Source organism: Lissotriton vulgaris, chromosome 2_1 (assembly GCF_964263255.1).
Source record: "Lissotriton vulgaris chromosome 2_1, aLisVul1.2, whole genome shotgun sequence".
Lineage (NCBI taxonomy): Eukaryota > Metazoa > Chordata > Amphibia > Caudata > Salamandridae > Lissotriton > Lissotriton vulgaris.
Window position 1 is genome coordinate 2,064,626,579 of NC_141687.1, and position 27,379 is coordinate 2,064,653,957.

The 27,379-nt window shown below is 48.5% G+C and overlaps 1 protein-coding gene across 2 annotated transcripts in view; it reads left to right on the plus strand.

Moving 5' to 3' along the window:
* Window positions 1–27,379, plus strand: part of DMXL2 (Dmx like 2) — a 2,078,996-nt gene that overhangs the window by 1,907,802 nt on the left and 143,815 nt on the right. For both annotated transcript variants that reach the window (XM_086958287.1, XM_086958289.1), the window contains one exon: window positions 23,598–23,675. In XM_086958287.1, coding sequence (XP_086814413.1) covers window positions 23,598–23,675 — 78 coding nt within the window. The remainder of the gene's footprint in view (window positions 1–23,597; window positions 23,676–27,379) is intronic.

Here is a 27,379-nt window from a genome sequence, read left to right on the forward strand (position 1 = left end):
TTCGCGCCAGCTGAGTGTCCGCCCAGTAGCAATGAAACAGCGCGAGAATTGAGGCACATATGAAACAGCAGAGATGGCCATAAAAATGAACCCATTACACTGACCCGGAAAGGAAGAAAAGAAAAGGGCAAAGAAAGATAAGAAGAAAAAAGGCCATAGAAATAAAACGAAAAACAAAACACCAATCCCCCAACCTGCACCCCTGCAGATGACTACGGCCTACCCCCCTAGCAGCGTGCCTGTCGCCCAAGAACTGAGACCCGAAATATAGAAAGACCCAGAGAAAGACAGAAAGAAATTAAACCCCACCCAAAGAGGGGAAATGGAGGAGGGCTATCTTCTACGTGCTCCCGGTCTCTCCCCCCCCGCCCTAACAAAGGGGTCCCCCCGAAACTGTCACGTCTGAATAGTCCAAACTGAGAAAACATCCCGGGGGGAACCACCAACCCTGCCCCGGACTCCGTTAAGCTAATGAAGCAGTCCCGTTACCGATAAAACCACAATGAACAACCCGAACAACAGTCTCAGCCTTGGCCCCGTCGATCGAGTCCGCCGAGTCCCTCAGACAAATTAAGCCCCATCATCAAAATGTCAAAAGATACACAGAAGTGGTCTTAACATAGTTCAGTAGATGAAAAAAGAACAGTAGTTCCCAAAGTAAGCAGCTGGTACCGACGATGTCCCTTCCCGTCTCCGAAGCCAGGCATTATCACATCCGCCATCTTGATATACCGACTGGGGAGGGGGTCCGACACAATCCAAAACAGTTCACAGTACCAATTAAAAGGTTCCAGGATAGGGACAGCAGTTGAATGTTCCGACAGCTGCAAAACCGGGGATTCCAAAAAATTTGTTAAGTCACCGATCACAGCCCATTCAAGTAGATCCACTTCTGTAGGGGCAGGCACAGCTTCCAGCACCGGGTCAAATTGCGCCACTGGGGCGTCGATCAAAAGGCAAGCTGGCTGCCGGGTCTCGGGCATCGAGTCAGGATCCGGTCTCAGTCCTTTAAGTCCATCTGCCGCCGACAACAGGCCGCAGGTCTGAGCTGCCACAGTCGCCTGAAGTGCCTCTAGGGCCGCCAGCACCTCCCGCAATGACGGGCCACTTTGAGCCTGCTCCACCCGGTTCCATGTGTCTCCAGGCATAATTATCCCAACGGAGAGGCGCCTTCTCCGGGGTAAGATCAGCCGGAGCAGGATTGAGCCGTGAGGGACCAACCGTTAGCATGCATTAGTGCGCGACGAGACTCCAACCCAAGGTGCGCCGGCGATGCAAGTGCCGGGCCTCCGGGTCAGGGACCCCCGCAACACAGCACCGTGCGTCACTCGTCTCCTCACCTCCAACACAACACCAGGCTGCAGACGGTAGCAAAGGAATCCAAAAATTTCGAAAGTTCCAGAGACCGGACCCTGCCGCCCTCAACAGTCTGCTGTTGGTCAACTCAGACCCGGCTAAGCCAGCACTCGAGAACCTAGCTTCCAGACTGGGTTAGGCCACAAATCGGTCCTCGACGTTACTCAGCTCCACAATGTCAGAAAAACCCCGGGATCACACCATCGGATTGCAAATTAGTTCACACACACGGATCCGGGGCAGGAAATCAGGATAAGTTACAGGATCTTGGAGCGTAAGACGGAGGTCAGCGGAGCCGGGAGACTATGCGGCCATCTTGCTTGCTGTCGTAGCTCCTCCTCCGTCGATGATAATTTTAATGAGTGTCAGGGAACAGCGTGGTTTTAAGTTTTTTCCTAAAAGTAAGGTAGTCATCGGTAAGTCTCAAGTCTGTCGGTAGATTATTCCACAGGTTTGCAGCTAAGTGTGAGAAGGCACGGCCACCCGTCCTAACCTTCTTTATTCGGGTGGTTACCGCTCTTGCGGTGAATTGGGATCGAAGATTTCTATTTGGTACATAGAAGTTGATTCTATTTTTTAGGATGGTCGGGCCAGTATTGTGCAGTACTCTGTGGGTGATGCACAGTATTTTAAAAGAGGCTCTTTCTCTCATTGGCAGCCAGTGTAAGGCTCTCAAACAACTTGTAGCGGAGTCATATTTTCTTTTGTTACATACGGCTTTTGCTGCCGCATTCTCAACAAGCTGTAGTTTTGAAAATAAGTAATCCGCCATGCCAATGAATGGGGAATTCCCGTAATCAAGTCTACTAATTAATAGTGACTGGACTAGGATCTTTCTACATTCCAAGGGAATCCAGGGAAACACTCTTCGTAGCCTTTTCAGTAGCGCGAAGCCTTTACCACAAATAGTTGTTACGTGGTTTTTCATTGACAATGCATTGTCGATGTGGACTCCCAAATTCCTCGCCGTCTGAGTTGGTTTGGGGGGTGTACCAAGAATGTTGGGCCACCAGGTGTCATCCCAAAGTTGTTGGGAGCCGCCGAACAATAAAATCTCCGATTTTTCGGCATTTAATTTCAGACAATGATTATGCATCCAACTGGATAATTCAGAAAGGCAGTTGAGCAGTCTGTTTTTGTCATTGTACTTAACGTATCCACCTCATTGTAGTTGCAAGAGCACAGCTGTGTACTATTGCTAAGTCCTGGACTTTTTAGACGGTTAAGGGTTTTTTCCGTCTGCTCTTCACGCACTACTCTTTGACTACTTACTCCACACACTGTAACGTATTAATTGAGGCAGAGCGCCCCTAGTATCTGATTTCTCTCAAAACCCCCATCGCAGTTTCTATTGTTTTTGGAATCTTCTTCACCATTTAAGGCAATCATTAGTTGCGTATCATCTGCGTATGAGCAGATGTTGACGCCCCACTTCTTCCCAATAGTGGCTAACGATGACACGTAAACATTAAATAATGTTGGGCTTAATGATGCCCCCTGTGGTACGCCATACTTGATTTTTCGAGGTGTGGAGGTATAGCTGCCTAGTCGGACAGATTGCGATCTGTCGGATAGAAAAGAGTTCAACCAAGTCAAGGCTTTTCCCTGTATTCCTTTTGCGGCTAGCATTTGTATTAAAAGGTTATGGGATACGGTATCAAAAGCCGCTGATAAATCTACCAATATCAGGGCCACCGTTTTACCCACATCAACCTGACTTCTGATATCATCTAGTACTGCCAGGAGAGTTGTCTCAGTACTGTTGTTCGACCTAAAGCCTGTCTGCGAAACATCAAGTATGTTATTAGTTTCCAGAAAATTTGATAGCTGTTTGTTCACTAGTTTCTCCAATACTTTTGAAAAATATGGCAACTGCGAGATGGGCCGGTAATTGGCTGGAATGTTTGTCTGCACCCACTTTTTTAAGTAAGGGAGTCAATACTGCTGTTTTCCAGATAACTGGAAATTCGGCTTGGTCTAGTGAGTGATTTAGTACTTGCGTCACTAATGGGCCAATTAAAGGAATTAATTGTAAGAAAATATTGTGTGGGCATGGGTCCAATGGGGAACCCGATTTAATTTCTGACATGACTTTGTTTACTTCTTCCTCTGAAAAAGGGCCAAAGACAGGGCAGATGGCCAAAGATAAAGGCTCTGCATCAACATGATGCTCGGTCGTTTCCTGGTCATTACTGCAGAAGGATGAATAGATTTTATCTATTTTATCAAAAAAGAAATTGCTGATTTTATTGCATCCCTCCTGTGAAGGTGACAGATTTGTTGTGAGGCTGGGGGGGTTACAGAGTTCTCTAACAATTTTAAAAAGTTCTTTAGAGGAATGTTTATGTTCTAATATTTGCTGTGAAAAGTAATCTTTTTTTGCTTTCCGTATGGCTGCATTATAGGCTTTCAATTCTTTTTTATAAATGGATCTGTCATTCATGGTTTTACTTAACCTCCATTTATGTTCCAGCGTAATACATTTTCTTTTAAGAGCCTTGAGATCTGGGCCGTACCACTTCTCAGACACCGTTCGTCTGGTTTTACATTTAGTGGTATTTATTGAACAATGTTCAAGTGCGTCCCAATACTTTTTTGTAGATGATATATTTCTTGTTCGGTAGAGGAGCCCGAGTTAGTATTAAAATTAAAGTGCTGTTGGAATTTCTCCAGTGAGAATTTTTTCCATTTTTTAGCTGTAGCTGGAGTCTGTATCGTTAGTCTCGTATTTTTTATAGATAGGCTGATATTGAAATCTATCCTATAATGATCAGTCCATGTAAGAGGCACAATATTATTAATAATTGTGGTCTCGATATTCGTAAATATCAGGTCCAGCCTGTGTCCCGCTCTATGTGTGTCCTGGTAGACTATTTGTGTTAATTGCAGGATTTCCATGTTGTCTGCAAGATGCTTAGTAAGTGAGTTACTATGCGACTCAAAATGTACATTGAAGTCTCCTAGTACTAAAATGTTTTTATGTTTTAGACAAGCAGGAAGAATCTGAGAGAGAAGCTGAGTACTAAATTCTACTATGCTCCCTGGAGGGTTATAGATAATAGCTCCTCCCATCAGTAGATCTATTCGCCACCGAAGAGAATGCGCAATGTCATCACTACAGCGCGTTGGAATTTCCAATGCGGCACTCGCTCGGGGACGCTTTACGTCGCGAGTGGAGTTGCGGTCTGTTGTACGCCTTTCCGCCTATACTACTTCTGCCCAGTGTGAGAAGTTGGCCTGATATATGATGCTCACTAGTTCTAGTGATCACCTTGTATCAGTCCAAACAACCCTTATGGTGATTGTTTGTAAGTCAACCTTATAGACCAGCTATCCTAATGGTAGCATGGACAAAGCAGCTTTTGGCATGTGAAGCCAGCTGTTTTACCACATATAACCCCTTGAATACCAGATGAAAGGACACCACACAGATTGTTATGAAAATAAACAATATATTTATTACTAACAAACACCTCTGAACTCTTTATGAGATCAGAGGGCTAAGCACATAACAATACTCTTCAGAAAAATACACTAAGTCGCACAAATTACAATGGTGCCCTAGGGGCATGACAAACCATACACTAAGTAAATGGTATAAGTAGAACAATAGAAGAAATGAGGATGCCCAGAGGCTGTAGAATCGCTGGGGCTACACTACCCTAACCTTAGGTAAGGAGCAGGAAGCCCACGGGACGCGTGTGCAGTGTTAGAACACACACGCAAGTTTCAATGCAAAGTCAATGGGCACGAGCAATTCACAAAATAGGTAAGTAAAGACAGTTCCGACTGCATGAGACTGAAACTACAGGATACCTGGACACTAGGAGAGTCAATCTACCTATGAGCACCGACATTTTCTCATTACCTCACCCACGGGCTGCGGGTGCATAGGTGTGAAAGTGTGTCGAGTTTCCGCGTTGAAGTAAATGGAGCCTTGTAGAAAGATGCTGCAGGCGACCAGGAGGAAGATGTCCGGAGTGATCCAAGGGCGGATCGAGGGAGATGGAGACCTGAAAGCAGAGGGCACAATGTTCACAGTCACTAGCCGGTAACCAGAGTGGAACCAGGAAGGAACCAGGTGATGTTGTCGCGATCAGGTGAAGAGGTGACGCTTGACTCTGCAGCCACGTGAACCAGGAGGTATCTTCGATGACCAGGATGGAGGCACGAGCTGTCCCACGCAGGCTCTCGCTGTCGGCGGTGTCTGTTCCAGGATCAGAGTCAACAGGCCTTGGCAAAGGCAACCCACGCGGCAAGTGAAGATGGCGTCTGGTGCGGACCAGGAGGGTCCGAGGTACTTCTCTTTGGGAAGGAAGCAAGGGCCAGTCTGGAGCAACCAGACCAGCGGTGTAGATTTCACGGTTCGTCGTCTAGGAGGCCACTAGCCAGCCGGCAAGTGACCAGACAATGCGTCGAGCAGCAATCGAGCAGAAGGGCCCCACGCAGATCTCGTGGATGCTGGAGGGTTGGTCTTAAGTGCAGGAGCTGCTCGGGGCTGGGGCTTCTCAATCCCCAAAGCACTTTATCGAGGGTGCCTCAGAGGTTGTGCTGGAAGCGAAGTGCAGTTCTTCAAAGATGGCCGGTCCCACGTGTCTCGTCGCACCCACGGGTCTCAGCTGTGCTGCAGATGTGGGTAGAGGTTGGAGAGGTCTGGGAGTCCGGGTCTCGTCGAGCTCTGAGGTCTGGTTCCGGCAGGAAGGACAACAAAGTTAACTGCTAGGGCGCTTGATAGTGCCTGCTTGTGCAGGGTGGTCACTCCTTGGCTACAAGGGCGATTTCTTCAGTCTTCTGTGGAGCAGAACGTCGAAGTCCAGAGTTTCTTCTTGTAAAGGTGTTCAGGATATTCTAATTTGGAATGGGACCAGCTCCTACCTTTATTCTGCTAAAGGGGGCTGTACTAGTGACTAGGTCCCTTCCATGGGTGGGACCAGGAAGGGGGGTGGTTACACCCCCTATCCTTTGTCCGGTTTCGCGCCAAAGCTGGGGCTGGAGTGCCCCAGCAACTGGTTTGAACCGGGGTATGCACAGGGACACCTTGGTGCCCCAGGCATGTCTCATTCCTTTCACCCCTGCCTATCTGGATACACAAAGTACTGTCTAGGGTGGTGCTGGCACCTCCCCAGGCAAGAAACCCTTTGTCCAATCCTCCCTCGCTGGAAGGACTCCCAGCAGCAGGAGGTCAGACTTGTGTCTGTGGCAGCAGCATCCATTTTGTGACGCTGAGGCTCGGGTTAACTTTAACGGGGTTACAGTTACATACATGTCTTATCCCTCTAGAAGGGTGGAATGCTACCCCCTCGCCAGAACTGGCGAGGGGGTAGTATTCCAAAGCGTATGACATCTTACACGACATGTTTCGATAATGCTATGCCAAAGTTAGCAATAACCGCGAGGATTATAATGCACTTAAGAGTATATGGTATAGTGTTATCATGGAACAGCTATAAGGACATGGTTCCAAAAGCTGCAGACAGGCTCAGCTCATGCTAGAGCACCATCTCACATAATTACAAGCACTCTGCCTTCAGGATTGATAAGGCCTGCCATAGGAGTGACTAATATGAGTATATGTGTCCATTTTGGGGGTTAGATATAGGTATACTATATCTACAGCAAAGGGTGATTACACCACCGTGCCCCAGCTGTGTGATCAGCCAGTTGTGTCAAATAGTAAGGGCAGGCCAGGGGTGGCACAATACGTGCTGCAGCCCCTGGTAGGCCTTGGATGCACCTATGCCCTGGCCATGGCCATGACCTAGGGTACACTGTACAGGGGCTCACAAGGTGATCCATGTTCAAATTGGTATGTACCTAGAGTACATGGAGTCCATTTTAACAGATAGAGCAGAGGGCCTGTGGTCCTGAATAGCAGGGCCCCAGGTCAACTAAGTCGAAAACCAGCTAAACACTAGGCAAAAAGTTGGGTTTAACCATAGTCAGATATCCACCTTCCTACACCCAGAGTGCTGAAGAAAATCAAGCGCGACCGGGCCCAAGTCATCCTGGTGGCTCCAGACTGGGCGCGAAGGTACTGGTATCCCGAGCTAGGTAGTATGTCAGTCGATCCCCCGAATCGTCTGCCTTTTCAGGAGACCTTCTGTTGAAGCAGCAGGGGACGGTCCTCCACCCGAACCTATCTAGTCTCCACCTCCATGCTTGGAGATTGAGCGGCGACAGTTGAGGCCATTTTACTTGCCTCCTGAAGTCTGTGATGTCATTCTGGCAGCCGGGCGTCCCTCCACAAAGTCGGTATACGCCTGCAGGTGGAACAGATTTGTGGCATGGTGCACAGCAAAAGCTGTGGATCCTCTCAATGCCCCTCTTTCTGAGGTTCTCCTCTTCCTTCTTTCTCTTGCCCAGCAGGGCTCTGCTCTGGGCACTATCAAGGGCTACCTTTCTGCCCTTTCAATCTTCTTAAGGCTACCTGATCAGCCTTCTTTGTTCAAGTCCCCCATTGTAAACAGATTCTTAAATGGCATCACTCTTATGTTCCCTCCTGTTCCTTTCGTGTTGCCCCAGTGGGACTTGAACCTGGTTCTAACTTACTTGATGTGCGCTTCCTTTGAGCCGCTTCATAATTGTCCTCTACGTCTTCTTACCCTTAAGACTGGTTTCCTGATTGCCATCACCTCTGCCAGGAGAGTGAGTGAGCTCCAGGCTCTTTCCTCTAAAACTCCTTTCCTTTCTGTCCATCCGGACAAGGTTGTGTTGCGGACAAAACCCTCTTTCCTGCCCAAGGTAGTCACAGCTTTCCACATCGGGCAGTCCATCACCTTGCCCACCTTCTTTCCGCCTCCGCATCCCTCGAAAGAGGAAGAGAGGCTCCACCGTCTAGACCCAAAACGTGCGCTCTCTTACTATCTGGATCGCACACGCCAGTTCCGAGTGGATGACCAACTTTTTGTTGGTTACGTGGGCGCTAAGAAAGGACGGGCGGTGCACAAGCGGACCATCTCTCGGTGGCTCGTGTTGTGCATCCAAGCGTGTTACTTCCTGGCTAAGAAGGAACCTCCTGTTGGGCTGAGGACCCACTCCACTCGGGCCACGGCAACTACTACTGCCCTGGGCCGAGGAGTCCCCTTGCAGGACATTTGTCAGGCAGCTACGTGGGCCTCGCTGCACACGTTCGCAAGACACTACTGCCTGAACAGCCAAGTCCGGAGGGATTGCTTCTTTGGCCGTTCCGTCTTCCAGGACTTTCTGGTGTGATTATTGTTTCGCAGACCCACCACCGGGGTTGGTATTGCGGGGGTATCTATTCTAAGGTAAGGAATCTATCACTAACGTGTCTCTTTCAGATGCAAAAGTTTCTACTTGTGTAACAATATATCTGTAAGAGACATTAGTTAGTGATAGATTCCTTACCGACCCACCCATCCTCCCCGTTCTGCGAACCGATATCTAGGGTTTAGGTCATCCCCTTTCAGGGCTCTAGTTTCATGGCACCAGTGTTGGTTCTACAATGGCTCTGCGTATCTGGCGCAGAAAAGCTGTCTATAAGAACTGACGTCAGCGCGCGAGGGCGGCCTCTAAGTATTCCGGCGGCGTAATTCCGGTGCTAACGACGACGGACACGGAGACGCGGACGACGCCTACCGACACACAGTGGTATTGCTACGCAAAAGTTTCCGGATCCAGTCTGATGCCTGGGGATATTCTAAGGTAAGGAATCTATCACTAACTAATGTCTCTTACAGATATATTGTTACACAAGTAGTAACTTGTGGGTTACAAGTATCTGAGCAAATCGCTGGGGGTACATTAATTTGGCCTGGCTTACTCCTCCTGCTGGGCAACGTTACAATGGGGAAGAATAGACCACAGCGAATAGCCCCACATACTAAGATGGACCAGTTCAAGGCCCAAGAATCGAGCGTCGTGGTAAATCTACCTCTGCTGGAGCGGGTGGATGGCCTTCAGGAGCCGCAGGGCACAACGGGCACCCAAATACAGGCTGAGATTAAAGCATCAAGTGCGACAGTTCAGGCAAAAATTGAGCCTTTATCACGAGACGTTGGCCTACTGCACCTCCGTAAGGTGACGGAAGAATCCCTGGCCACGGAACAAGCCGTATCCAAGTTTCAGTGGAAGGTCGCCTCTCTATGAGATAAATTGATTGACCTCCCTCCCAGGACGGCTTCACTGGAAACCAGAGCCGAACTTGCGGAGGGACACTCCTTACACTGCAATCTAAGATTTGTCACCTTCCCAGAGGATGGAGAGGGACAGAGCCCAGGGCTATTTCTTGAACACTGGGTTGTAGCTATAATCCCCACAGCTCAATTATCCCCTGTCTTTGTGGGTAGAGAGAGCTCATTGTGACTTGATGCCAAGACCACCAGCTGGGACCCCATGTGCACTGTGATCCCTAAAATGCTTAAATAAAGAGACAGAGATGCCATCCTACCTGCAATCCAGCAGGCTGTGGACCCCACTTTTGAGAACCATGTGATTTGTATTTTCCTTGATTAGATGAGGCAGATGCGCAGAACTTTTGGGTAGGTGAAGAAAAGTTCAAAGCAATGGACCTGAGTTACATGCTCCTTTACCCAGCATCAATGAGTGATCCACAATGAACTTTCACAATTCTTCACCACACCTGAGGCAGTGTGGGACTGGGTCGAGATTCAGGGTGATGGTCGGATTCCAGCACCGGCCCGCTGTTGCTCTGGAGATTGGAGAATGCGCTCACGCCTCTGGCTACCAGCGGCAAAACATAGGTGATGAGGCTCCCGATCCTCTTCTCTACTGGTGGTTTGAAAGGATGGGTAGTTTTATTTGGAGCAACAGCGATTGGAGAGAGAGGCGGTGAGGGCGCAGGTGGAGGCGGTGCCAGTCTCCAACTCTGAAGAGAGCACTGTAGATGTGGTGGAGAAAACTCTTGGTCTGGATGGGACCTGAGGTTAAGTTGGCTCTGCTGACACTGATGCTCCTCTGTGTTGGTCCTACGTTGTCTTGTCATCCTAAACAGGTGGTGCCATGGACTGTCTATGTGGGACACAGAGCCGGGGGGTCCATGGAGATCCTGCTGCAGCGGACTGGTGAACTGGTCAACATGTTCTATGAAAAGCACGTGGATGTGAGCAGCTGGGTGGCATGTGCTGAGCAACATGGGAAGGCCTGCTTCTCCCTCCCCTTACCCCACATCCCCCATCCCACTTAAATCGTCTTTTTTTTAGCTTTTTGTTTCTTAGGTTAGCTTTTGATTGTTTAATATTGAGTGTATTGGAGAGAGGTTTTCTGTGTGATAGCCTATGGTTGTATGTATTGGCATTGCAGGAGCGTGACTGGTGTGTTTCAGGTGTGAGACTGGGTAGGTGTGATGTGCTCGGGTGGCAAATGCAGTTGTGGTCACTAGGTGCAGCTTCCACCCAGATAGCACTGAGATTGAGGACTGTCTGCAAGTTGTGGGTATTTGTAGGTTTTAGGTGTTTATTGTGGAGAAGGAAACTCTTGCCTAGTTGGGTGTAGCAGAGTTGTGATGATTGGGGAGACACATATTGTTTTCTGTGTTTACCCTGTCGGTGAGATGGGGTGTTCTGTTTTTGTTATGCTGTAATGACGGCGATATGAGTGATATGAGTGATGAAGTGGTGGCAGGGCGCGGGGTGTGGTTAGGAGGCGGGGTTGGGTGGAATGGGGGCTGGTATGAATAATACATAGTTGACATGGCCGCCCGATTGAAACTGGTGAAGTGGAATGTTCGTGAGCTCAACTCCTATGTTAAGCAGTGTAGGACACAAACATGCGTCCATCAGCAGGGCATACATATTGCTCTGCTGCAGGTGACACATCTGATGGAGAGCGAGGTTCAGAAGGTAGAAAAGAAATGGAGGGGGCAATTATCCTCTGCCACGTTCTCTAATTATGCCTGTGGGGATTTAATATGGGTCGCCCCTCTGGGTCGCCCCTCAGGTCCCCTTCCAGGTTTGACGATTTAAATCTGATGTTGAGTGGAGGTACATTTTATTGTACGGCCTGTTAAACGGAAGGGATGTATACCTGTTGAATGTGTATGCACCCAATACGGATGATGGGACATTCTATCATGATTTGGAGCGCAAGCTACTCCCCGCCTGCTTATGGAGGAGCAGGTGAGTGGACTGGAGGGGGAGATCCTGGTTGGGGACCTACAAGAAGCAGTCCAGGTAATGGCATGCTGTAAGGCACTGGCCCTGGATGGGCTCCCAGTGAAATACTATCAGGTGTTTCTGAGCTGCTAGTTGTGAGAAGTTAGCCTGGCATATGATGTCCACTATTCTAGTGGGCACCTTGCACCAGTCTAAACGATCCTTATTGATGGGGGTTGTAAAGTCAACCTTATAGACAAGCTGTCCTAGTGGTAGCATGGACCAGCAGTCTTAGGCTAAACACCAAAGAGCATGTGAAGCTGTTTGTTTTACCAATTAAAATCCCTTGAATACCCAATGAAAGGACACCACACAAGGTATATATCAAATGTATATATATTTATTTCTAACACAACCCCTCTGAGCTCTTTATGAGGTCAGAGATCGAGGTACATCACAAGTTACTTAAATAGCATACGTTAAGTTGCACAAATACAGTTTTGCCCTAGGGGCCTCACAAACCATATACTAAGTAAGTGGTATAAGAACCACTTCAGAAATAGTGAATAGGGCCTAGGGAATTGCTGGGGCTACACTAGACAACCAAATGTTAGGAAGAAGGAGACCCACGGGAGACGCGTGCAGTGTCTAAACAAAGTCACGAGTTACTATTGACTTAGAATGGAGAACGTAAAAGTTACAAAGTTAAAGATTTAGGGCACTTCCGGATGGACTACGACCAAACCACTTTAGAATAGGACACTTGGATAGTCAATACCCACGGGAGCACCAGAGTACTCGAGTTACCTCACGGGGGGAAGCCGGATGCATAGGTGTCTATTGGTGTCGGGTTTCGTCGATGTTTCCTATGGAGATCTGCAAAGAAGTGGTGCAGGCGACCAGGGGAAAAGTGTCCGGGTGGATCCAAGGGCGGATCGAGGAACTGAAGAAACAGAAAGCAGAGGGGACAGAGTCTGGGTCAGTAGCCAGTGACCAGGAAGGAACCAGGCGATGTTGAGGAGATTCCAGGTGAAGAGGTGAAGCTTGTCTCTGCAGCCACGAGGACCAGGAGGCGTCGACGATGACCAGAAGCTGGATTCGAGTTGTCCCACGAAGGATCTAGCTGACTGTGGCGTCGGTTTTTGGATTGGACCCAACAAGCCTTGGCAACGCAACCCACGCAGGAAGTGAAGATTGGCTTCAAGTCAGACCAGCAAGGTCTGGGGAGCTTCTCCATTGCATGGGAGCTGGAGAAACCAGGCCAGCGGTGTAAATTCAAAAAGAAGTCTTCACAGGGCTAACTAGCCAGCGGGCTAGCAACCGGGAAGACGCGCCAAGCTGAAATGCAGGAGCAGGCCCCACGCGGCACTCGTGGAGTGTGGAGGGCTGAGCTTTGGTGCAAATGGCGCTTAGGTCTGGGACTTCTCATACGCCAATGCACAACTGCAAGGGTACCTCGGGAGTCGAGCAGTTGGCAAAATGCAGGAAGTCCAGGGTATCCGGTCCCACATCTCTCGTGTCCGCCATGGGTCTCAGCTTTGCTGTGGATGTGGATCGGAGTTGGAGAAGTCTGGAAGTCCAGTTCCTGAGTCGCTGAGTCTTCGGGCTCCAGTAGGAGCGTCGACAAAGCAAACCGGCAAGTTACTGGTGGTGCCTGTTTGCACAGGGTGGTCACTCCTTGACCACAAGGGAGATGTCTTCAGTCTTCTAGTCGATATAGAATGTCGAAGGTCCAAGAGTTTCGTTTCAGAGTTTCAGTCCAGGATAATCTAAAGTATCTAGACACAGCTCCTATCTTTATACTGATTTTAGGGGCTGGATTACCTGCTAGGTCCCTCCTATGGGTGGACCTGGGAAGGGGGTGGTTACACCCCTTTTCCTTTGTCCAGTTTAGCGCCAGAGCGGGGCTGGAGTGCCGCAGCAAATGGTTTGAACCGGGCTATGCATGGAGCACCTTGTGTGCCCCAGGCAGTGTCTGAAAAAGCATCTTTCTATTCAACCCACCCTTCCCCAATACACTACAGGCTGTCTGGGGAGGTGCTACCACCTCCCCTGACAGGAAACCTATTGTCCAGGCCTCCCTTGCCGGAGGTTCGTCCAGCAGCAGGAGGTCAGACTTGTGTCTGTGGCAGCAGCATCCATTTTGTGATGCTCAGGCTCTGTTTAACTTTAACCGGGTAAAGCAGTAACTACATGTCTTCTCCCTCTAGGAGGGTGGAATGCTACCTCCGCCACCAGAACTGGCGGGGGTGTATTCCAAAGTGTTTGACACCTTACACGACATGTTTTGATAAAGCCAAACCAAAATTAGCATTAACTGCAAGGCTTATAATGCACTTAAGAGTATATGGTATGGCTATATCATAGAACAGCTATAAGGAGATGGCTCCGAAAGCTGCAGAGGGGCTCCGCTCATGCTAGGGCATCCTCTCACATAAAACCAAGCACTCTGCTTCCAGGATTGTTAAGGCTTGCCATAGGAGTGACTTATAGGTTACTATGTGTCTATATATAAGGTAGATATAGATATACTATATCTAAGTAAGGGGTGATTACACCACCTTACCCAAGCTGAGTGATCAGCCTGATGTGTCAGTTTGGATGGCCAGCCAGGGGTGGCATAATACATGCTGCAGCTCCTGGTAGGCCTTGGATGCACCTATGCCCTGGGTACCTATGGTACACTATACAGGGACTCACAAAGGTGACCCTATACCCAATCAGGTATGTACCTAAAGTACATGGTATCAATTTAGAGAGAGAACAGCTGGGCTGTGGGTCTGATTTGCAGGCCCACAGCCACAGTGAAGTCGAAAAACCAGAGAATCACAGCAAAAGTGGGGGTGACCATAGGAAGCAGACCCTACTCTCCTACACTAGTCCCCGCTTGTTGGAGGCGAGGAGCTTTGGGATGCTACCACAATCCATGCGAGTGGCCCAGATTGCTATGCTCCCCAAGCTGGGTGGGAACCCTATAGACGTCAAATCTTATAGGCCCTTGCCTATGCTAGTGGTTGACACTAAAATACTTATGAAAGCTCTTGCACCCAGACTGTGAGGAGTGGTAACCCACTTAGTGCACAGTGAACAGTGCAGTTTCGTGCCAGGTAGAGTGACCCAGATGAATTTGCGGACGTTGTCGCTTGTGTTGCATTCAGTAGCTGATCGAGGCTTCAAGGCTGTGTTGGTAGATTTAGATATTGAAAATACATTCAAAACTCTCAGTTGGGACTTTCTCTGGGAGGTACTAAGGAGAATGAGACTGGGGCTGATTTTTCTGTCCTGGGTGCTGCTGCTCTATGATGGCCAACACACAAGCATTTGCATGAGCCATGTGTCGGAGGGCTTACATATTGAGAAGGGCACAAGAAAGGGATGCTCCTTGTCACTGCTCCTTTTTGCTTTGACGATGAAGCCATTGGCGATTTTGATCAGCTGAGACATGACTGAGTGAGATATTGAGGTTGGGAGCAACACTCATGTTGTCTTGTTTCATGCGGATGACGCACTCGCTTCTATCACACACCCTGACAGGTCAGTCCGGGTGTTGCTGCAGATCATGAATACATTCGGTGCAATGCCTGGCATGCGGGTCAGCAAGCAGAAAACAGTACTGCTCCCCCTAGCTGCGCTGGTGCATGCAAATCGACTAGTCTCCTTGTGACTGAGTTTAGATGGTAAAAGGGCTACTTCTGGTATCTCTTCACACCTCTGGATGTGTGGAAGACTCAGAAGGACTGCTGTGCTGCTCTACAAGAAGGAGAGCTACTCTGTTGCCCTGGTTCCTGAGTGAAAGGTGGCAAATACCTCAGAAGCCCGCGACCAGCTTAATATGGGTAGGGTTCTTGAGGGTCTAGAGGCATCAATTTGCTACTGGGTTCGCCTGCCTCCGTCAGTGATTGGCGGGGTAGCCCTGAGTAGAATGGTATTGTTGCTCAGCTGTCTGCCCTGCAGAATGTCTTTTGCATTGATGTTCGTTATCTAAAAGAGACAATTAGTTATAGATTCCTTACCTTAGGGAATTACCCCAGGCGTCAGGCTGGATCCGGAGAATTTTTCAACAGCAGTACCCCTGCACGTCAAAAGGTGGAATTGGTTGGCTCCGTGTTCGTCGTTGGCATCGTGGTCGCTGGGATGACGTTGCAGTAGCTACTTAAAAGCCACCCTCGCATGCTGACATCTGTTCTTCCTTATTCCGCGCCAGCCAGCGCAGATCTGAAGAGAGCAGTGCCTCCAGTCACTTTTTGTCTGACTTTTTCTTGAATTTTGTTGACATCATTTTTGAGTCCATCGAATCCTGGTGCACGAGGGATGCCTGGTTTCAAGGCCTGCGGTTCCTGCTTAAAGTTGATGTCAGTGACGGATCCGCACTGTGTGTGCCCGTTCTGTCTGGAACCCGACCACGACTCCAAGTCATGTTCTGACTGCCGGACCATGAACCCCAAGTCTTTGCAGGAGTGGTCCCGAAAGCTTCTTGAGGCCCGGAAGTCCGCTCCACGCCGTTCAAGGTCCCGGTTGCGTGGGAGGTCAAGCTACCACCACCAATCTTCTTCCAAGTCTCCGCACTCCTCCGGTAAATCAAAACAATAGAATGAGTCGAAGAAGCATTGTCGCTCTTTAACTTCTCCCCGTCCGTCGGCCGACGTGACGAGGGATGCAGGTGGTACTCCTCCTGCAGCTCTGCGTGCGGAGCCTATCTGAAAGAAACAGGTTAGTGTTCGATTCCTTACCTTAGAATATCCCCAGGTGTCAGACTGGATCTGGAAAGTTTTGCGTAGCAGTACCCCTGCGCGTCGGTAGGAGTCGTCCGCGGCTACGCGGCCGTCATTGGCGTTGTGATTGCCGGGATGATGTCGTTGGACTACTTAGACGCCGCCCTTGTGCGCTGACATCAGTTCTTCTGTTTTTCTGCGCCAGCAAGTGCAGATCTGGGAAGAGCAGTACTCCTAGTTAATTTTTGACTAAACTTTTTGATCTCTTTTGGATTCTTCTTGAGTCGACTCGACTCGCAGTGTCGATACGGATGCCCGGGTTCAAACCCTGTGACGATTGTCACCGCTTGATGTCGGTAACCGACCCCCACCGTCGGTGCCTTTACTGTCTCGTGTCCGACCGCGATGACAAGTCGTGCCCCAACTGCCGGGCCTTGACCTCGAAGGCTAGGCGGGAGTGGTCCCGTGAGCGTCTCGAGCTCTGGCAGTCGGCCCGCGCCGCTCGAGGTCCTGGTCCATGAGGAGGTCGAGGGACCGGTCACAGGGCCACAGTCATCGCTGCTCGACGAGTCAACAGATTGCTGTTTGTTTTACTCCTGAGGCGGAAGCCAGGAGGTGTGCTGAGTGAACTGCTGAATTGTGTGTGTGTACCCTTATGTTGTGTTGTGTTCACGGATTTTAATGTGGCGCTCCACATCTTTTAATTGAATTTCTTTCTATTCACTGCCAAATTGTCACTTTGCACTCTGCTCTTACCCAGGCAGTTATAACCTTCATTTCCCCGCACCCACGGTTCTCAGGTGCTGAGTTCCTCGGTCCCGGGCTGCGCAAATCGGCAGCGGCCATCTTGGGTGGGACACCTCTCACTCGGCACTCTAGTCGTCAGTACATAAGGAGCTCTTGTGAGGCAGACGCAAGATTGCTGTTTGTTTTACTCCTGAGGCGGAAGCCGGGAGGTGTGCTGAGTGAATTGCTGAATTGTGTGTGTGTACCCTTATGTTGTGTTGTGTTCACGGATTTTAACGTGGTGCTGCACATCTTTTAATTGAATTTCTTTCTATTCACTGCCAAATTGTCACTTTGCACTCTGCTCTTACCCAGGCAGTTTTAACCTTCATTTCCCCCCACCCACGGTTCTCAGCCGATTCAGAAGCTGAGTTCCTCAGTCCTGGGCTGCGCAAATCGGCAGCGGCCATCTTGGGTGGGACACCTCTCACTCGGCACTCTAGTCGTCAGTACATAAGGATACAGGCATAACTCCGCACAGCGGACGCGATCAGCAGACGTGCCGCAATCGCGCTGGAGTCGAGCCAGAGTCCAGCCCGTCTGCGCCCGTCAGCGCCGTAGATGCGCCAGGGGCCAGGGAGGCTGTCTCTATACCGTTCCAAGTATCAGGTGGACCCTTGTATACCCTATGCGCCTTAAAAGCCCTCAAACCTCCTTGGCAGTCTTGCCATTACACTTTTGCCCCTGAGTCGCTCATGAATGTCCCAGACTGTGGATGTAACGTGAGAGGTAATTATCATAACCTCCCGAAAACCGCCCATAAGCGGATTGCCCCTAAGAGGCCAGCTCCCCCCCTCACTTCTAACTACTCTGGCTTACTCATTAATACCCAGTCGCTAGTTAAAAATGTCACCTTTAGGGAATTTATTTTGGAGAAAAACCCTTCCTGGGTCTTTATCACTGAAACTTGGGCCACGGATTCCTCTGAGCCCAACTTAATAAATGCGATTCCTGAAGGCTACGCGCTGGCTAGAATGGACAGAGTTGGTCGTAGGGGAGGGGGGCTGGGGATTCTGTACCACAGCTCGATAAGATGCCGAATTGATCACCTGTCCTCTCCGCTCGACCCCTTCCAGGCCTTGTATTTTGCCTTAAACCCCTCCCCCTCTGTGTCCTTCACTGGGATCCTGATCTATGGGCCCCAGGTCCGCTTTCAGTCTCAGACTTCTTAAGACCCTGGAACCCTACATTGACAGACCCAATTTAACCATCCTCGGGGACTTCAATTTTCATTTGGAGAATTCAAACTCCTCCGACACGGTCCATTTGTTGGACTCCTTTGCCTCCTGTGGACTGTCTCAGTTAGTGGGTAGCCCGACCCAGGCAGCTGGGCACACTCTGGATGGGGTATTTACTCCGGCAATTCTGTTTTACAGGGCTGTGCATCGTGCTGTGTGTAAAGACCTTGCTAAGGTATCACTATCACATGGCTTCTTCAAAAAGAGGTGTTCAAAAAGGGTTATCATGTCGTTTTATAATTGGTTATAAAAATACATGCTTTTCATATAATAAAACTTTGAGTATGCCTATTATTTTGGATACAGAAGGGAATGGAAGCTTTCTGCAGTGCAAATTTGAAACAGTTGGATATATATATCAGCAACCCCAAAAGATTTAGGGGCACACAAACCACCCCACACACAACCCCCACACCCCACACACACGCACCCCACACACAACCACCCCACACACAACCACCCCACACACAACCACACACAACCCCACACACACCCCCACACACACAACCCCCTGACACACACACAACCCCCCACACACAACCCCCCACACCCCACACACACAACCACACACAACCCCACACACACCCCCACACACATACAACCCCCCACACACAACCCACCCACACCCCCCCCACACACACACACCCCCACACACACAACCCCATACACACACACAACTCCACACACACGCAACCCCAATCAATCAATCAATCAATCATGGCATTTATATCGCGCACTACTCACCCGGAAGGGTCTCAAGGCGCGTGGGGAGGGGGGTCTGCTACTGCTCGAACAGCCAGGTCTTGAGCTGTTTCCTGAAGGCGAGGTGGTCCTGGGTCAGCCGCAGGTGGACGGGCAGGGAGTTCCATGTCTTAGCCGCTAGGTAGGAGAAGGATCTTCCTCCGGCGGTGGCTCTCTGGATGCGAGGCACGAGGGCGAGGATCGCCGCAAACACAACCCCCCACACACACACCCACACAACCACCCAAACGCCCCCCACACACACACAACCCCACACACGCACACGCACACAACCCCCCCCACACAACCACACGCACACACAACCACACGCACACGCAACCACACGCACACAACCACACGCACACACAACCACAAGCACACAACCACACGCACACACAACCACAAGCACACAACCACACGCACACACAACCACATACAACCACACACACACACACAACCACACACACACACAGCTACTCAACCACACACAACTACTCAACCACACAACCACACTCAACCACACACACAGCCCCACAACCCCAAACACAACACACAACCACAAACACAACCACACACACAACCCCAAACACAACACACAACCCCACACACACAACCATAACCACACTCAACCATCTATCTATCGCACTCACTCTACCACCCTCACTCTATCTGTCTATGTTCTACACCCATCTCTCTCTACACCCCTCTTTCTAGGACCTCCTTAACTCTCTCTACACCCCTCTCTATCTACACCCCTCTCTCTCTACACACCTCTCTACACCCCTCTCTCTACACCCCCTCTCTCTAGGACCACCTTAACTCTCTCTACACCCCCTCTCTCTACACCCCCCTCTCTCTGCCCACCCCTCTCTCTACACCCCTCTCTCTACACCCCTCTCTCTACACCCCTCTCTCTACATCCCTCTCTCTACACCGCTCTCTCTACATCCCCCTCTCTACACCCCCCTCTCTGCACCCCTCTCTCTACACCACACTCTCTACACCCCTACATCCCTCTCTACACCCCTCTCTCTACACCCCTCTCTACACACCTCTCTCTACACACCCCTCTCTCTCTCTACACACCCCTCCCTCTCTCTACACCCCTCCCTCTCCACCCCTCCCTCTCCACCCCTCTTTCTGCACTCCTCTCTCTGCACTCCTCTCTCTCTACACCCCTCTCTCTCTCTACAACCCTCTCTCTCTCTACAACCCTCTCTCTCTCTACACCCCTCTCTCTCTCTACACCCCTCTCTCTCTCTCTACACCCCTCTCTCTCTACACCCCTCTCTCTCTCTACACCCCTCTCTCTCTACACCCCTCTCTCTCTACACCCCTCTCTCTCTCTCTACACCCCTCTCTCTCTCTACACCCCTCTCTCTCTCTCTACACTCCTCTCTCGCTCTCTCTACACCCCTCCCTTTCTCTACACCCCTCTCTCTACACCCCTCTCTCTACACCCCTCTCTCTACACCCCCCTCTCTCTACACCCCTCTCTATCGCCCTCACTCTTTCTATCGCCCTCCCTCTATCTATCTATCGCCCTCCCTCTATCGCCCTCCCTCTATCGCCCTCCCTCTATCGCCCTCCCTCTATCGTCCTCCCTCTATCGTCCTCCCTCTAACTATCGCCCTCGCTCTATCTATCGCCCTCACTCTATCTATCGCCCACCCTCACTCTATCTATCGCCCTCACTCTATCTATCTATCGCCCTCGCTCTATCTACCTATCGCCCTCACTCTATCGCCCACCCTCACTCTATCGCCCACCCTCACTCTATCTATCTATTGCCCTCACTCTATCTATCTATCGCCCTCACTCTATCTATCGCCCTCGCTCTATCTATCTATCGCCCTCACTCTATCTATCGCCCACCCTCACTCTATCGCCCACCCTCGCTCTATCTATCTATCGCCCTCACTCTATCTATCTATCACCCTCACTCTATCTATCTATCGCCCTCACTCTATCTATCTATCGCCCTCACTCTATTTATCGCCCTCACTCTATCACCCTCACTCTATCTATCTGTCTATCTATCGCCCTCACTCTATCTATCTGTCTATCTATCGCCCTCACTCTATCTATCTGTCTATCTATCTATGGCCACCCTCTATCTATCGCCCTCCCTCTATCTATCGCATCACCGCAGCATCACTCAGCACCACCACAACATCACTATGTGCTACCACAGCATCACTGAACGCCACAGCATCACTCGTCGCCACCACAGCATCAATCTGTGCAACCATTCAACAACAACTGGTTCAAATATGTTCTCTCAATGTTTCAAGCTTTATTACAAATGTCACAAAAAGATGGTAATATTTCACTTCTATTCTTGGATTTTCGTCACAATAAAATACACTGAACATAATCTTCACAAAAGTTATTTACAAAAGGTTAAGCTATTGCCATTATAAATTACAATAACTTTTATTTAAGTATTAATTATTAAAAATAAATAAAAGCCATTGTTATTTGTAATATCAATACATCTAAGTCACGTAAATAAGTCACGTAAATACAACACATATTGCATTACAAATGCTATAGGTGTCACATTTGCGAAAGTTAAAACTATTGGCATTGTAAATGACATAGCTATTAATTTAGCTATTTTCAAAACCAACACATAAATACGAAATGTGTCATTTACAATACAAATAGCTCATAAAACTTTCCTAATGCGAGACCTATTGCATTGCAAATGCTTGTTGTGACCTGTTCCTGCGTTACATGACTGGGTATAGTTGGCAGTTGGACTGTGTTTATTCCTCCCAGACAGCTACACAATAAAGGGATTAGGTGTGCCTGGCCAGACCATCAACTGTCAGGATAAGGCTGAGGGGGGCGGTAGTGGGCACAGCCCCACTTGCAACTTAATAGGCTCTGCCCTGCCTTCACGTAAAGGACTTGTCACCACTGTATTGGTCATGAAGTCAGGGCAAGTGAGGCAAGAAATTTCAAGGACTTCAAAGGGAATTCTGTAAAACCATCTCCTAATTCAAAGGAGGCACCAGGTATAAATAGTGGAGTAACAGACTCAACTCTTCAGTGCACCTCTGGGCGTGTGGAAGACTCAGGACTGCTGTGCTACTCTTCAAGAAGGGGATCTACTCTGTTGCCCTGATGCCTGAGTGAAAGGACTAGAACTGCACCTTGATCCCAGTATCACCAGAGTGACTTCAAGGGCTAGTTAGCTTGGCCAGCAGAACAAGCCTCAGGGAGAGAAAAGGCTCCAGCCACCTTGAATCCAGTACCTGGACTCAGTCTGCTGTGAGTCTTGCCATCTCAATTTAGTCTCCCCAACTGGTGCAGGGCTAGTTATGGTCCATTGGAAGCGGGCCTGAGGGTACTCTGCCAGCCCTGCTGTGGTCTGAACTGACACACCATGACACATCCCCTCACAGCTCTGCTTTGGAACTGCTGCAGCATGAAGAATCCCTGATGCAGGCCTTTGCCTTACATGCCTTACATGCCCCTTGTTGACTGCATCCTCAGTGACAATGCTGGACCTCACATCAAAGCCTCGCAGTTCCTCAAAACCATTGCTGTACAATGCATCCTCGATGCCAGAATCTCGCAACACTCCGCAACTAGGATTTAAGTTACTTTGTTCACCTGGCCTAACCTGGTCCCTGGATCCAGTCATGCTCCATCTTGGTTGTCCTGAACCTGTAACTTTGGCCCAGTCTGGTGCGACCCGAGAACCACAGTTGGGGCTCTGTGCTTCTAGGCACTATTTTTACTTAAAACTTGGGAATTGCATATTTCTGATTAAACAGATTGGCTATTTTTTTGGTGCTGTCCAATAATTTATTAGATTTTACTCTTTTTAAAAAAAAAATGGTGTGGTATTTTTCTTATGTTGTGTTTTCATTTTATTACAGTTTGAAGTGCTGCATACACAATGCCTCTAAATTAAGCCTCAGTACTTTTGTGCCAAGCTACCAGAGGATTAAGCGCTAATTAATTTGGGGTTTTCTTCTCTTTCACCCTGACTGAGATGTGGTTGCTGCTTGAGTAGGGTTTCTCCACCCTCAGTCAGTAACCTAATATCCTAAGCCACCTCAGTACCATGTCAATTTTAGTTGGGGCCAGACTCTCTGATGTTACCATCCACACTGTGTCTGGTGAGGTGCAGGATTTCATTGATAGATTATTGGGGGGTGGGCGGCCAACCCATTTCGTATCTGCTCACTGCAGGAGTGATATGTAGGCAGACATAGCCACTATAATTAAAGGTTTTTCACTCCACTTTGCAGATAATCATCTGAGTACATAATGCATTAACCACTTAATACAATTAAGTTTGAAAAAACAGCACTCAAGTTTGCGCTGAGCAGAGAAAAAAGAGGAGCAGGTGTCTGGAAGTGAGTTTATAATGGAGGAAGCCTGATGATTGATGCTAAAAGGTGTTTTGTTACTTTGCACTTTTACTTTGTGCAGGGGAAATGTAGTTTATTGGTGTTTAGAAAAGTTAACTTGAGGGTTGCTGCTTAAGTACCTTATGTAGGTAAAGAGATGACTGTTAAAAATGTATATTATATAATGTTGCACATGTAGTTGTGGGTCTTAAGGTTATCAGTAGAATTCACAATTATTGACATGTTTGTTCTCTGTAGCACAGAATTAACTTTTTTTGCGTGTAGTCATAACATTTACATCGTTTTTGGTTTCTTTTTCAGTGTGGTGTTGCTGATGGAGAAGGATTTTTAAGTATTTGGCAAGTAAACCAAACCGTATCTAATCCGAAACCTTACCTGGTAGGTAAATAAGTATTAGTCTGAATCTGTGAATTACTGCACTATAAAGGGTTATGCAGTTTTAATCTTCCAGACCTAATCTGACCTTGTTCATCGGTGTATGTAGTATATAGTTGAATGTATGGCAGTGAGTTCTTTAAGAAATATGTAACATATGTTCACTTACAGAAAAAGAATATGTTCATGTATTGTTTGTACCTTAGTACCGTCTACGTACCTTGAATGGCTAGATTAGTGAAATTGAATGAAATGGACTATGATAGCTGTATTGTTAAAACTGACAAATATAAACAATAGTCCCCATATATACCTTTTGCACCTACAATATGTAATGGACAACATGAAAACAAGAATGTTATCCGTGCAGGGCGGAGTGCCCCGGACTGCCTAGCATGGGATGGGTACCAATAGGTAAGCCTGGATAAGGTCCACTGAATTCTCCAGTGATGGTCAGGCCACCCGAATGGTGAGCTATGCTTTGGAATTCCTTAAAGACAGCAGGGATACAGTGTAGTTCTGTAGGCTGTTAACCCCATAAATTCCGGATGTTTAGAGGTTTTTCCAGAGGGCCAGCATATAGACAAAGACTGCATTCCCAGCCAGTTTTGAGGTTGTGGAGACTGGTTTAGCAGGCAGCATGGTCAGCAGGGGCATCACCTCTCCTCCCCTGTTACAATGGCCTTTAACCATGTTAGTTTGTCCTTAGAGACGCGCGCCCAATCAGTAGGGGACAGAATTCAAGATTTCCTCCTGATTTGCGATCCGACAGATGGGTTTTACAGATTTTTAAAAACTACTGTGTCTTCCTCACCACTATCCCATCCCCACAGAATATTTTTTAAGGACCATCTGTCCATCCTACTACAGGAGATCTGCCTGTTGCTGTTCTATGGGTGCCATCAAGCGTGTATCGGACTCAGAAGCAGTGAGGATTGTTACTCTTGCTTTTTCCTTGTCTCAAATAAAGGATGAGGCCTCAGACCTTTACTATACCTTTGACTCTTAAATGTCTTCTAGAGGAAGAACAAATTAAAAATGCTCATGTTGGCTCAGGTTTTGCATTTGTAATTTCAAGTTATTGTTGGACCCGCAGGGCATGCATTTTCAGCTGTCCTGCTGTCCTGCAGTCCTCCAGGTGTTATCAGCTGTTCAATGAGGTTCAGATGCATTTTCAGTTTGACTTGCTTCCCTGTGGTCTCACCAGCACGCCTCTATGATTCACAAAAGTTATGGCAGTGGTCGCTGCCCAACTGTGGAGTGGAACACCTCCAGACTATGGCTGCTCTCATGACATTGTTGAGGGTCACTATAATGTGTTAAAGTCATACCCCATTCTTTCATGTAAACTTATATTTATGGTGCAGTTTTGGGCACAGTGGAGTGATGGATGGAATGGCATATAATCCCCACACAAGCTTGCTAATATCAGTCCCTTTCTTTCTTTAATTCAGAAGCAGATCCAGAGATACATCTTGGTCTTTTCAGCTAAGTTTTACCATTGAGCAAGGGACAATATCACCCCTAAGACGACAGGGTTCAAACTGTTGCAGGGACTGTTGCATATAGATTTCTGTCACAGACCCTCAAGAAGTATGCCTTTCCTGCCTACAGAGAGCACGATTCCAAGGCCTGTGATGACTGTACCCAGATGAATTTGAAGGCTGTCTGAGTCCGTAAGGCAAAACGATATGTCACCAAACATCAGAAGACTCCATCAAAGTCGAAAGAAAAATTCCGTTCCTGAAGTTGTTCCTGCAGGAAATCATTTTTGCGATCAGAGTCTTTGGGTAAGTGTAAAAAGAAGCATAAAAACATGCAGGAATCGGCCCCTTCCCGAAACTCTTGAACTCCATACAGGGTGTGAGATTGTCAACGTGCCATCTGACCTCACTCCCGATCTCTATTGTGGCCGATTCTGAGTCTAGTCCCAGTGCACCCTGAGTTACTTAGTCAGTGTCCGACATCTCATCAAGTGCCGGCCTTTAATCTGGTGTGCCTTTTGGCCTCAAGGATCTGCACAGACCTCCAGTCAGACTTTCACTTGTAGTTCCTTCCTCTGCACTGTCTGTGCTCCTTGAACTCACCTCTGGTTCAGCACCGACTCTGGCGCAGATTTCAGCTCCAACCTCTGCACCAGTTCCCTTTGAATCATCATCATCATTGCTGACACCATCAAAACCAGAGAAGGATTTGCAATCTATTGTGCTCTCAAACTCCGAGCATAATCCATCACAACATCAACCGGGTGTGAGCTCCGAGTCCACCAGAGGGCATGTTATTTTGATAATTTGCCTTTACCACACGTTAGGTCTCGGACTATTTACAATATTTTTGGCGTTGACTAAGATAACACTTGATGAGGGGGTCATTTTATTCCAGTGTATGGTCAGGACATGTTTTATGATTACCTACAAGACACCAGTGGCTTGGATACTTCTGCATACACTGTACTTGTTTCTCCTCTCAGCCGAACCATGGAAGAAAGTGTTTCCTTCACTGTATTTATGTGGATGGCAGCAGAAGTACTAGATGTACAACTCCCACTATGGAGGTGAAGATAAATGTTCTGACAGATGTACTCCAGCCTAGGAACGCACCTACAGAACCAATATTTTCGTTCAACAAATTAGACACGGATAGCTTTTAGGCACCTGGGCGAAACCATTTTCGGGGCTGCCAGTCAATTGGCAGGTTGTTCAGCGCCATTGACTGGCACCAGGTGACCCTGACTTTCTTGCTCAACATCCCACATCAGGTAGTTTGGTGATTCAGGCACCCACCCGTAAGATTAATCCCAATGCTTTCCCACCTCCACACCTGATGTGAGTATTGTGAGAAGTTGGCCTGATATATGATGCTCACTAGTTCTAGTGATCACCTTGTATCAGTCCAAACAACCCTTATGGTGATTGGTTGTAAGTCAACCTTAGAGACCAGCTATCCTAATGGTAGCATGGACAAAGCAGTCTTTAGGCTAAACTCTTTTGGCATGTGAAGCCAGCTGTTTTACCACATATAACCCCTTGAATACCAAGTGAAAGGACATCACACAGGTTGTTATGAAAATAAACAAGTATTTATTAACTAACATACACCTCTGAACTCTTTATGAGGTCAGAGGGCTAAGCACATGACAAACTCTTAGGAAAAATACGTTTAAGTTGCACTATTTACAATGGTGCCCTAGGGGCACGACAAACTATATACTAAGTAAATGGAATGTGAAAGTCAATCAAAGGAATGGAGCTGTCCAGAGGCTGTAGAATCGCTGTGACCACGCTATACTAACTTGAGGTAAGTACTAGGAGGCCCACGGAACGCGTGTGCAGAGTGTGAACTCACATGCGAGATGCGTGCAAACGTCTATGGACAGTACAGTTTTAAGAAAAAGGTGAGTACGGACGTCCCTGACTAGATGGGACTAAAACGACTGTGGAACTGGACACTAGGAGAGTCAAGCTACCCTTGAGCACCGAGATGCTTGTGTTACCTCACCCACAGGCTGCGGGTGCATAGGTGCCAAGTCGTGTCGGGTTCCGGCGTTGAAGTCTATGGAGCCTGGAGGAAAAGATGCTGCAGGCGGTCAGGAGGAAGATGTCCGGTGTGATCCAAGGGTGGATCAGTGAAGAGAAGAACCTGAAAGCAGAGGGGACAATGTTCAAAGTCACTAGCCAGTGACTGGAGTGGAACCAGGAGTGGAACCA